General features: G+C 45.2%; 1 protein-coding gene across 1 annotated transcript in view; it reads right to left on the bottom strand.

Annotated features, from left to right (window-relative positions):
* Positions 1–175: 175 nt before the first annotated feature.
* The window catches only part of LOC129867118 (copine-2-like), a 47,193-nt gene continuing 33,715 nt past the window's right edge, over positions 176–13,653 (bottom strand). Inside the window, exons 15-16 of the mRNA XM_055940308.1 lie at positions 2,624–2,860; positions 176–685 (exon numbers count right to left, since the gene is read on the bottom strand). Of these exons, the coding sequence (XP_055796283.1) occupies positions 578–685; positions 2,624–2,860 (345 nt within the window). The 3' untranslated portion in view covers positions 176–577. The remainder of the gene's footprint in view (positions 686–2,623; positions 2,861–13,653) is intronic.

The raw sequence follows: 13,653 nt of genomic DNA, 5'->3' as shown, positions 1-13,653 counted from the left end.
ATCTTCTCAATTGGATAAAGTGAAAAGTTGATTTAACCAGGCATATCCAGGATAAGGTTGTACTGATTGTTTCAAACTAACTTTCTAAAATTTCCTCTTGCTTTTTAAAATTTTCAAGCAGAATTAATTCCTTGTGTTGCCTCGACCTTATGTTTCAGTCAAGCACACAGCACAGTGACATTTCTGTATGTTTATTGACCTGAGTGGTAACAAATACATGGTGAACATTATAAAATCAATAACGCCTTCAAGGTACAGTACAAGTACAACAAATTACAATTCACTGCATAAAAGGTACATAAAAACTTTTCATAAACATTTTCTTTTGAAAACAGAACATTGTATAAATTTACATTCAGGGTAAAGTATACGCATTTCTCATTTTTCCTTCAGAGGACTGCAAAGTAGTATTTTACTGTATTTCTCTTCCACAAAGTCTTGCTTTCAGATAAGATGTTAAAAAATCAGATGAATACATATTAAAAAACCTTTTCATGCACTTTTTCATTGTGTTTTTCTTGTAAACAGTGAATAGACATTTGCAACATGCATGATGATGAACCAAGGCCTTGGGATTTCACTCCGATGCTGTGTTGCTAGGCGACAGGTTCCTCTGTTTGAAGTACTGTGTGACCTGTTGCGGCAGCTCAGCCAATACTGATTTGGCTAAAGTTTCCTTCGGAGCCTGTGAGAACAAGACAGAAAAGTAAAAGTCACATTGAGCTCTCTAAATATCAGTGCGTCTACAATAAGAATGCATTAGAATCAACTTTCATCCAGTTAATGGTTTAGAAGTAAGATATGGCACTCCATCTCTCCATACTCTGAATGGAACATTTTTCTAATTTTCAGCAGATGGACTGAAGCTAGGATGTGCTCTCTCCTACTGTTGAGGAAGTCACATGGCCTACAGATCACCCACTCCCAAGGCTCTTTACACTCACAAAGTCAATCCATATCAGGATGTGTCATCTCTAGTTTGTCCAGCAACAACAACCTGTCGTTATACAGTGGGGGAAAAAAGTATTTAGTCAGCCACCAATTGTGCAAGTTCTCCCACTTAAAAAGATGAGAGAGGCCTGTAATTTTCATCATAGGTACACTTCAACTATGACAGACAAAATGAGAAAAAAAAATTCCAGAGAATCACATTGTAGGATTTTTAATGAATTTAGGTCAAACGTTTTCTGTAAGTCTTCACAAGGTTTTCACACTGTTGCTGGTATTTTGGCCCATTCCTCCATGCAGATCTCTAGAGCCGTGATGTTTTGGGGCTGTTGCTGGGCAACACGGACTTTCAACTCCCTCCAAAGATTTTCTATGGGGTTGAGATCTGGAGACTGGCTAGGCCACTCCAAGACCTTGAAATGCTTCTTACGAAGCCACTCCTTCGTTGCCCGGGCGGTGTGTTTGGGATCATTGTCATGCTGAAAGACCCAGCCATGTTTCATCTTCAATGCCCTTGCTGATGGAAGGAGGTTTTCACTGAAAGTCTCACGATACATGGCCCCATTCATTCTGTCCTTTACACGGATCAGTCGTCCTGGTCCCTTTGCAGAAAAACAGCCCCAAAGCATGATGTTTCCACCCCCATGCTTCACAGTAGGTATGGTGTTCTTTGGATGCAACTCAGCATTCTTTGTCCTCCAAACACGACGAGTTGAGTTTTTACCAAAAAGTTATATTTTGGTTTCATCTGACCATATGACATTCTCCCAATCTTCTTCTGGATCATCCAAATGCTCTCGAGCAAACTTCAGATGGGCCTGGACATGTACTGGCTTAAGCAGGGTGACACGTCTGGCACTGCAGGATTTGAGTCTCTGGCGGCCCAGTGTGTTACTGATGTTAGGCTTTGTTACTTTGGCCCCAGCTCTCTGCAGGTCATTCACTAGGTCCCCCCGTGTGGTTCTGGGATTTTTGCTCACCGTTCTTGTGATCATTTTGACCCCACGGGGTGAGATCTTGCGTGGAGCCCCAGATCGAGGGAGATTATCAGTGGTCTTGTATGTCTTCCATTTCCTAATAATTGCTCCCACAGTTGATTTCTTCAAACCAAGCTGCTTACCTATTGCAGATTCAGTCTTCCCAGCCTGGTGCAGGTCTACAATTTTGTTTCTGGTGTCCTTTGACAGCTCTTTGGTCTTGACCATAGTGGAGTTTGGAGTGTGACTGTTTGAGGTTGTGGACAGGTGTCTTTTATACTGATAACAAGTTTAAACAGGTGCCATTAATACAGGTAACGAGTGGAGGACAGAGGATCCTCTTAAAGAAGAAGTTACAGGTCTGTGAGAGCCAGAAATCTTGCTTGTTTGTAGGTGACCAAATACTTATTTTCCACCATAATTTGCAAATAAATTCATTAAAAATCCTACAATGTGATTTTCTGGATTTTTTTCTCATTTTGTCTGTCATAGTTGAAGTGTACCTATGATGAAAATTACAGGCCTCTCTCATCTTTTTAAGTGAGAGAACTTGCACAATTGGTGGCTGACTAAATAGGTTGACATAACGTTAAACAGTCAACCACAATGTGTTTTAGACTACAGGGGAATAAAAACAAGATACATTTTTAAACCACTTTTGTTTCCCCCTAAGTGTATTAAACATATGAGACACTCACATTTCGGAAGTCCCTGAAGGGAACAAACTGCACGATGTCTCTGACTGCCTCCTCTCCTGTGTAGGAGCGTAACACACTGCTGTCCCCATCCAGGAACTCCATTGCAGCAAAGTCTGCATTGCCCACTCCAATAATGATGATTGACATGGGGAGTTTGGCTGCCTGAACAATGGCGTGGCGGGTCTCATCCATGTCACTGATCACTCCATCTGTGATGATCAGCAGAGTGAAGTATTGCTGCAGGGGGAGAAAGAATGAGAAGAAGAGAGAGAGGGGGGGGGGGGCAGAAGGGGAGAGAGAACGGGGATTAAGCTTTGGGGATGATGTGAAGAAGACTTGAAGGGAATATAATCATGTTGGGACAGAGCAGAAAAGACTGGACAAATTGTTCAAACAGAAATGACGTTTAGCCACAATGTATTCAACTGTTCGGTTTAGACACGTAGATTACTGTGTAGGTATGATGGCTACCACCACACCTCGGAGGTGTCACTGGAATAAGTTCAAATGAATGCAATTAATGTCTAAGCTGTGTCCTCATTGTGAACTTACACAGTGCTCAGTAGACAGACATTTCTTTAATTGCTTTTTATGCACATTAACTCCAAACACCCTAGAACAGCACAATCAGATTAGTGATGATTGCATTACATTGCGGAGATATTGTTGTACATGTGGAGAGTGAAGATGAGAAGGAGAAAGAAGGAGCTTCAATACTATCCCATTCCACTCCTGCAAAAGAGGATGGTGGGGGGAGAAGGATTTATATAGTCACACAATCCCCATCTCCTGTTCTTTCTGCTGCAGTTTGCTGATAGTCATATTTAGAATGGAGATTTACATTTGCTCAGTGTTGCATCATAATGAAATCTTCCTCCAGCTGTAAGGCTGGTTAGAGAGCAGACAGCAGCATATTCACACTGAACGATCTCACACATGACCTGGAGAATTAACTGACTGGAGCCCAAGAAAGACTCAGTCCCATACGCACAAATGTCAAAGGCTGTACTGGTCTTAAGGGATCCACAGATTTCTTAATCATACTCTGGTACGCAGAACACAAGCAGTAAAATCATGTCTATGTGTGATGGTCAATGGTGTGAGTCAGTGTAAAGCTATGATCTGTTGAGCTTCATTCAGTTCTGTGGGTTTTTTATGGCCAGGTCCAAAACATGAGGGCTGGAGAGAGCAGCACTTGTACAGGATGAGAGGTTCTCGAGCTGACTCTCTGAACAAAGCCACTGACACATAGACCCTCAGCAGTTCCCACGTTCCATATTCACACAGAGAACTTGTGTCTATGTAGAGTACTTCAAACATGCCTTGCATAACAAAGACTAAAATAAACACAATTTTACCCCCCTCCCCAAATGGTGCCTCTCTCTTTCTTCCAGCACACTGTTCTCGAAAGGAAACAAAGCAATCTGACTGACATCAAATCCCCTCCCTTCCAGTCCTGGTAATCATCCAAATGGGAGGGCTAGACCTATGTTCATAAAATACGTTGTTTTTTGTCCATCTTTGGCCATGCAAATTCATTTGTCAGTGTAACAGACCACACAAACATGTCCCTCTGGGTGAAAAAAGCTCTATTACTGCTTGGTAATAAGTGCTTTAAGTGTGGAATACAGACATTGAGGCATAAAGTGTGGAATACACACATTCGGAGGCCATGATTAACTCTCCTGGCCTTCTGGCATGGCTGGCATGGTTGATGTGATGCTGTGACGTCAAGCCCTGCGGGCCAATGTGTCACAGCTCCCCACCATCCTCACACTTATCAAGGGCACTGAGCTAAGAAGAGAAGGGGGGCTGACTTATTTTCACATCGCAAACACACACACATAAAATACACACAGAAGCACACACACACTAAGTTCATACAGAAGCACATGCATGTGTGCTCACACATGCAAACGCACACATTCTCTCTGAATCGCACTAAACATGCACAAACAGGGTTGGGGAGTATCCATTACATGTGGAACACTTCAGGCGCCGACAGAGATGGCCGCCTCGCTTCACGTTCCTAAGAAACTATGCAGTATTTTGTTTTTTTATGTGTTATTTCTTACAATGCTACCCCAGAAAATCTTAGGTTTTATTACATACAGCCGGGAAGAACTATTGGATATAAGAGCAACGCCAGCTCACCAACATTATGACCAGGAATACGACTTTCCCGAAGCGGATGCTCTGTTTGGCCTACCACCCAGGACAATGGATCGGATCCCAGCCAGCTACCCAAAACAACAACGCAATAGAAAGGGCAGATGGAGCGGTCTTCTGGTCAGGCTCCGTAGACGGGCACATCGCGCACCGCTCCCGAGCATACTACTCGCCAATGTCCAGTCTCTTGACAACAAGGTAGACGAAATCCGAGCAAGAGTTGCCTTCCAGAGAGACATAAGAGACTGTAACGTTATTTGTTTCACGGAAACATGGCTCACTCAAGACACGCTATCTGAGTCGGTACAGCAACCTGGTTTCTTCACGCATCGCGCCGACAGAAACAAGCATCTCTTTGGTAAGAAGAAGGGCGGGGGTGTATGCCTTATGATTAACGAGACGTGGTGTGATCATAACAACATACAGGACCTCAAGTCCTTTTGTTCACCTGACTTAGAATTCCTCACAATTAAATGCCGACCGCATTATCTACCAAGAGAATTCTCTTCCATCATAATCACAGTCGTGTATATTCCCCCCCAAGCAGACACATCGACGGCCCTGAAAGATCTTCATCGGACTCTATATAAACTGGAAACCACATATCCTGAGGCTGCATTTATTGTAGCTGGGGATTTTAACAAGGCTAATCTGAAAACCATGCTCCCCAAATTCTATCAGCGTATCGATTGTGCTACCAGGGCTGGCAAAACCCTAGATTACTGTTATTCTAACTTCCGCGACCCATATAAGGCCCTCCCCCGCCCTCCCTTCGGAAAAGCTGACCACGACTCCATTTTGTTGCTTCCAACCTATAGACAGAAACTAAAACAGGAAGCACCCGCGCTCAGGTCTGTTCAACGCTGGTCCGACCAATCGGATTCCAAGATTGCTTCGATCACGTGGACTGGGATATGTTCCGCATAACGTCGAACAACAACATTGACGAATACGCTGATTCGGTGAGCGGGTTAATTAGCAAGTGCATTGGTGATGTTGTACCCACAGCGTCTATTAAAACATTCCCCAACCAGAAACTGTGGATTGATGGCAGCATTCGTGCAAAACTGAAAGCATGAACCACTGCTTTTAATCAGGGCAAGGTGACCGGAAACATGACCGAATACAAACAGTGTAGCTATTCCCTCCTCAAGGCAATCAAACAAGCTAAGCATCGCAATTCAATGGCTCAGAGAGGTATGTGGCAGGGTCTACAGTCAATCACAGACTACAAAAGAAAAACCAGCCCCGTCGCGGACCACGATGCCTTGCTCCCAGACAGACTAAACAACTTTTTTGCTCGCTTTGAGGACAATACAGTGCCACTGACACAGCCCGCTACCAAAACCTGCGTGCTATCCTTCACTGTATCCTTCACTGCCAACGTGAGTAAAACATTTAAACATGTTAACCCTCGCGAGGCTGCTGGCCCAGACGGTATCCCCGGCCGCGTCCTCAGAGCAAGCGCAGACCAGCTGGCTGGTGTGTTTACAGACATATTCAATCAATCCTTATCCCAGTCTGCTGTTCCCACATGCTTCAAGAGGGCTACCATTGTTTCTGTTCCCAAGAAAGCTAAGGTAACTGAGCTAAATGACTACCGCCCTGTAGCACTCACTTCCGTCATCATGAAGTGCTTTGAGAGACCAGTCAAGGACCATATCACCTCCACCCTACCTGACACCCTAGACCCACTCCAATTTGCTTACCGCCCCAATAGGTCCACAGACGACGCAATCGCCATCACACTGCACACTGCCCTAACCCATCTGGACAAGAGGAATACCTATGTAAGAATGCTGTTCATTGACTACAGCTCAGCATTTAACACCATAGTACCCTCCAAACATGTCATTAAGCTCGAGACCCTGGGTCTCAACCCTGCCCTGTGCAACTGGGTCCTGGACTTCCTGACGGGCCGCCCCCAGGTGGTGAGGGTAGGTAACAACATCTCCACCCCGCTGATCCTCAACACTAGGTCCCCACAAGGGTGCATTCTGAGCCCTCTCCTGTACTCCCTGTTCACCCACGACTGCGTGGCCATGCACGCCTCCAACTCAATCATCAAGTTTGCAGACGACACTACAGTGGTAGGCTTGATTACCAACAACGACGAGACGGCCTAAAGGGAGGAGGTGAGGGCCCTCGGAGTGTGGTGTCAGGAAAATAACCTCACACTCAATGTCAACAAAACAAAAGAGATGATCGTGGACTTCAGGAAACAGTAGAGGGAGCAGCCACCTATCTACATTGACGGGACAGTAGTGGAGAGGGTGGAAAGTTTTAAGCTCCTCGGCGTACACGGACAAACTGAAATGGTCCACCCACACAGACAGCGTGGTGAAGAAAGTGCAGCAGCACCTCTTCAACCTCAGGAGGCTGAAGAAAATCGGCTTGTCACCAAAAACACTCACAAACTTTTACAGATGCACAATCGAGAGCATCCTGTCGGGCTGTATCACCGCCTGGTACGGCAGCTGCTCCGCCCACAACCGTAAGGCTCTCCAGAGGGTAGTGAGGTCTGCACAACGCATCACCGGGTGCAAACTACCTGCCCTCCAGGACACCTACACCATCCGATGTCACAGGAAGGCCAAAAAGATCATCAAGGACAACAACCGCCCGAGCCACTGCCTGTTCACCCCGCTATCATCCAGAAGGCGAGGTTAGTACAGGTGCATCAAAGCGGGGACCGAGAGACTGAAAAACAGCTTCTATCTCAAGGCCATCAGACTGTTGAACAGCCATCACTAACATTTAGTGGCTGCTGCAAACATACTGACTCAACTCTAGCCACTTTAATAATGGAAGAATTGATGTAATCAATTTATCACCAGCCACTTTATATAATGTTTTCATACCCTACATTACTCATCTCATATGTATATACTGTACGCTATACCATCTACTGCATCTTACCATCTTGATGTAATGTATCACTAGCCACTTTTAACAATGCCACTTCATATAATATTTTCATACCCTACATTACTCTTCTCATATGTATATACTGTATTCTATACCATCTACTGCATCTTGCCTATGCCGTTCGGGCATCACTCATTCATATATTTTTATTTACATATTCGTATTCATTCCATTACACTTGTGTGTATAAGGTAGTTGTTGTGAAATTGTTCGGTTATATTATTTTTTAGATATTACTGCATGGTCGGAAATAGAAGCACAAGCATTTCACTACACTTGCAATAACATCTGCTAACCATGTGTATGTGACCAATACATTTGATTTGATGCACCTGATTACAAAAAACCTGCTAACCGTAATCCATTACGTTACAAACTAAAATATTGCAATCAGATTACAGATACTTTCGGGTTACTGTTAAGCTCAAGTCTGATATTGCTTGTTCTGATATTTCTTAATATCTTTCTTTTAACTTTTTAGAGTATTTCTGTATTTTTTTGTATTGCTAGGTATAAATGCACTGTTGGAGATAGAAACACAAGCATTTCACTGCACCTGCGATAACATCTGCAAATTTGTGTACGCGACCAATAAACTTGAATTAGATTTCAGACAACCAGTGAAAAATGCGCTCTTGCAACAGCTGTGTGCAGATCCCAGCCAATGGAATAACAGTTTGAGGGAGTTCCTCCCTTGTAAACTCCTCTGTGGTATTGTGCTCCACACATACTGTCAAAAACAAGTTTAATTTAAGAAGACCCATGAGTAGAGCTCATGTTGATTTTTTTTTTAATCCAAAGGCCTAATGGAACCATCAGCGGTGGCCCACCCATTAGGGCGTTAGGGGTGGTACCACACTTGTGATTGGTCCCAATGTTTGGTCTTTTTTTGTATTTAATAAAATAAAAATATGTATAGATTATATAATTCATGGATTATGTTTTAAATGCTCATAAAAGTGCAGTAAAAGTGTACATTTTCCTGTTAAAAAAAATATTGTTCAAAACAAGCCTTTCAGTTACTTAGTACTCTGTCCCTCAGTTACTGCCAGGCAGCTCCATGGGCGGATAGGCAATGCGAACATTGCTTGGATTGCTTTGCCAGCCATTTGCTGGTCTAAAAACAGGCCTCTGTCTTGTATGCTGCTGCATAAATTATGTAATATTCCATGGAGATACACTACATGACCAAAAGCATGTGGACACCTGCTCGTCAAACATCTCATTCCAAAATCATGGGATTAAATATGGAGTTGGTCCCCTCTTTGCTGCTATAACAGCGTCTACACTTCTGGGAAGGCTATCCATTAGATGTTGGACCATTTCTGCGGGGACTTGCTTCCATTCAGCCACAAGAGCATTAGTGAGGTTGGGCACTGATGTTGGGCGATTAGGCACACCGATCTCGACAAACCATTTCTGTATGGACCTCGCTTTGTGCACGGGGGTATTGTCATGCTGAAACAGGAAAGGGCATTCCCCAAACTATTTCCCCAAAGTTGGAAGCACAGAATAGTCTAAAATGTCATTGTATGCTGTAGCGTTACGATTTCTCTTCACTGGAACTACGGGGCCTAGCCCAAACCATGAAAAACAGCCCCAGACCATTATTCCACAACCACCAAACTTTACAGTTGGCACTATGCATTGGGGCAGGTAGTGTTCTCCTGGCATCCGCCAAACTCAGATTTGTCTGTCGGACTGCCAGATGGTGAAGCGTAATTCATCCCTCCAGATAACGCGTTTCCACTGCTCCAGAGTCCAATGATGGTGAGCTTTACACCTCTCGAGCTAAAGCTTGGTATTGTACATGGTGATCTTAGGCTTGAGTGTGGCTGCTTGGCCATGGAAACCCATTTCATGAAGCTCCTGACAAACAGTTATTGTGCTGACGTTGCAGTTTGGAACTCGGTAGTGAGTGTTGCAATCAAGGATAGACAATTTTTACGCGCTAGGCGCTTCAGCACTCAGTGGTCCCGTTCTGTGAGCTTGAGTGGCTTACCACTTCGCGGCGGAGCCGTTGTTGCTCTTAGACGTTTCCACTTCACAATATCAGAACCTACAGTTGACTGGGGCAGCTCTAGCAGGGCAGAAATTTGACAAACTGACTTATTGGAGCTGTATGTAGTCCATGTGTCTCATTTGGTCTCTCTCCCCCTCAGAACTTAGCCTATACTGTTCTGAATTGGTGGTGCACATGTAGCCTATAGCCAGTTTTAGAGAAATGTCATCATCGAATATTGTAAAAGTTTTCATTGTCTGCTTATACATTATTTATCCTACGTTTCTGACTTGGTGTACAGTCGTGGCCAAAAGTTTTGAGAATGACACAAATGTTAATTTTCACAAAGTCTGCTGCCTCAGTTTGTATGATGACAATGTGCATGTACTCCAGAATGTTGTGAAGAGTGATCAGATGAATTGCAATTAATTGCAAAGTCCCTCTTTGCCATGCAAAGGAACTGAATCCCCAAAAAACATTTCCACTGCATTTCAGCCCTCCCACAAAAGGACCAGCTGACATCATGTCAGTGATTCTCTCGTTAACACAGGTGTGAGTGTTGACGAGGACAAGGCTGGAGATCACTCTGTCATACTGATTGAGTTCGAATAACAGACTGGAAGCTTCAAAAAGAGGGTGGTGCTTGGAATCATTGTTCTTCCTCTGTCAACCATGGTTACCTGCAAGGAAACACGTGCCGTCTACATTGCTTTGCACAAAAAGGGCTTCACAGGCAAGGATATTGCTGCCAGTAAGATTGCACCTAAATCAACCATTTATCGGATCATCAAGAACTTCAAGGAGAGCGGTTCAATTGTTGTGAAAAAGGCTTCAGGGCGCCCAAGAAAGTCCAGCAAGCGCCAGGACCGTCTCCTAAAGTTGATTCAGCTGCGGGCACCACCAGTACAGAGCTTGCTCAGGAATGGCAGCAGGCAGGTGTGAGTGCATCTGCACGCACAGTGAGGCAAAGACTTTTGGAGGATGGCCTGGTGTCAAGAAGAGCTGCAAAGAAGCCACCTCTCCAGGAAAAAGATCAGGGACAGACTGATATTCTGCAAAAGGTACAGGGATTGGACTGCTGAGGACTGGGGTTAAGTCATTTTCTCTGATGAATCCCCTTTCCAATTGTTTGGGGCATCCGTAAGGTGAGCGCTACCATCAGTCCTGTGTCATGCCAACAGTAAAGCATCCTGAGACCATTCATGTGTGGGGTTGCTTCTCAGCCAAAGGAGTGGGCCCACTCACAATTTTGCCTAAGAACAAATCAAATCAAATCAAATGTTATTTGTCACATACACAGGGTTAGCAGATGTTAATGCGAGTGTAGCGAAATGCTTGTGCTTCTAGTTCCGACAATGCAGTAATAACCAACAAGTAATCTAACCTAACAATTCCACAACTACTACCTTATACACACAAGTGTAAAGGGATAAAGAATATGTACATAAAGATATATGAATGATTGATGGTACAGAACGGCATAGGCAAGATGCAGTAGATGGTATAGAGTACAGTATATACATATGAGATGAGTAATGTAGGGTATGTAAACATTATATTAAGTGGCATTGTTTAAAGTGGCTAGTGGTACATTTTTACATAATTTCCATCAATTCCCATTATTAAAGTGGCTGGAGTTGAGTCAGTTTGTTGGCAGCGGCCACTAAATGTTAGTGGTGGCTGTTTAACAGTCTGATGGCCTTGAGATAGAAGCTGTTTTTCAGTCTCTCGGTTCCTGCTTTGATGCACCTGTACTGACCTCGCCTTCTGGATGATAGCGGGGTGAACAGGCAGTGGCTTGGGTGGTTGTTGTTCTTGATAATCTTTATGGCCTTCCTGTGACATCGGGTGGTGTAGGTGTCCTGGAGGGCAGGTAGTTTGCCACCGGTGATGCATTGTGCAGACCTCACTACCCTCTGGAGAGCCTTACGGTTGTGGGCGGAGCAGTTGCCGTACCAGGCGGTGATACAGCCCAACAGGATGCTCTCGATTGTGCATCTGTAGAAGTTTGAGTGCTTTTGGTGACAAGCCGAATTTTTTCAGCCTCCTGAGGTTGAAGAGGCGCTGCTGCGCCTTCTTCACAACGCTGTCTATGTGGGTGGACCAATTCAGTTTGTCCGTGATGTGAACACCGAGGAACTTAAAACTTTCCACCTTCTCCACTACTGTCCCGTCAATGTGGATAGGGGGGTGCTCCCTCTGCTGTTTCCTGAAGTCCACAATCATCTCCTTTGTTTTGTTGACGTTGAGTGTGAGGTTATTTTCCTGACACCACACTCCGAGGGCCCTCACCTCCTCCCTGTAGGCCGTCTCGTCGTTGTTGGTAATCAAGCCTACCACTGTAGTGTCGTCCGCAAACTTGATGATTGAGTTGGAGGCGTGCATGGCCACGCAGTCGTGGGTGAACAGGGAGTACAGGAGAGGGCTCAGAACGCACCCTTGTGGGGCCCCAGTGTTGAGGATCAGCGGGGTGGAGATGTTGTTACCTACCCTCACCACCTGGGGGCGGCCCGTCAGGAAGTCCAGGACCCAGTTGCACAGGGCGGGGTCGAGACCCAGGGTCTCGAGCTTGATGACGAGTTTGGAGGGTACTATGGCGTCAAATGCTGAGCTGTAGTCGATGAACAGCATTCTCACATAGGTATTCCTCTTGTCCAGATGGGTTAGGGCAGTGTGCAGTGTGGTTGCGATTGCGTCGTCTGTGGACCTATTGGGTCAGTAAGCAAATTGGAGTGGGTCTAGGGTGTCAGGTAGGGTGGAGGTGATATGGTCCTTGACTAGTCTCTCAAAGCACTTCATGATGACGGAAGTGAGTGCTACGGGGCGGTAGTGGTTTAGCTCAGTTACCTTAGCTTTCTTGGGAACAGGAACAATGGTAGCCCTCTTGAAGCATGTGGGAACAGCAGACTGGGATAAGCATTGATTGAATATGTCCTTAAACACACCAGCCAGCTGGTCTGCGCATGCTCTGAGGACGCGGCTGGGAATGCCGTCTGGGCCTGCAGCCTTGCGAGGGTTAACACGTTTAAATGTTTTACTCACCTCGGCTGCAATGAAGGAGAGCCCGCAAGTTTTGGTAGCGGGCCGTGTCAGTGGCACTGTATTGTCCTCAAAGCGAGCAAAAAAGTTATTTAGCCTGTCTGGGAGCAAGACATCCTGGTCCGCGACGGGGCTGGTTTTCTTTTTGTAATCCGTGATTGACTGTAGACCCTGCCACATACCTCTTGTGTCTGAGCTGTTGAATTGCGACTCTACTTTGTCTCTATACTGGGACTTAGCTTGTTTGATTGCCTTGCGGAGAGAATAGCTACACTGTTTGTATTCGGTCATGTTTCCGGTCACCTTGCCCTGGTTAAAAGCAGTGGTTCGCGCTTTCAGTTTCACGCGAATGCTGCCATCAATCCATGGTTTCTGGTTTGGGAATGTTTTAATCGTTGCTGTGGGTACGTCATAGTCAATGCCCTTTCTAATGAACTCGCTCACCGAATCAGCGTATTCGTCGATATTGTTGTTGGACGCAATGCGGAACATATCCCAATCCACGTGTTCGAAGCAGTCTTGAAGCGTGGAATCAGATTGGTCGGACCAGCGTTGAACAGACCTGAGCGAGGGAGCTTGTTGTTTAAGTTTCTGTTTGTAGCCTGGAAGCAACAAAATGGAGTCGTGGTCAGCTTTTCCGAAAGGAGGGCGGGGGAGGGCCTTATATGCGTCGCGGAAGTTAGTATAACAATGATCCAAGGTTTTACCAGCCCTGGTAGCAGAATCGATATGCTGATAGAATTTAGGGAGTTTTGTTTTCAGATTAGCCTTGTTAAAATCCCCAGCTACGATGAATGCAGCCTCAGGGTGTGTGGTTTCCAGTTTACAAAGAGTCAGATAAAGTTCGTTCAGGGCCATCGATGTGTTGTTTGGGGGGGAATATATACGGCTG

The sequence above is a fragment of the Salvelinus fontinalis genome, chromosome 12, assembly GCF_029448725.1.
Source record: "Salvelinus fontinalis isolate EN_2023a chromosome 12, ASM2944872v1, whole genome shotgun sequence".
Taxonomy (NCBI): domain Eukaryota; kingdom Metazoa; phylum Chordata; class Actinopteri; order Salmoniformes; family Salmonidae; genus Salvelinus; species Salvelinus fontinalis.
The sequence above is the reverse complement of the archived record's forward strand: the minus strand, read 5'-3'. Positions and strand labels throughout refer to the sequence as shown.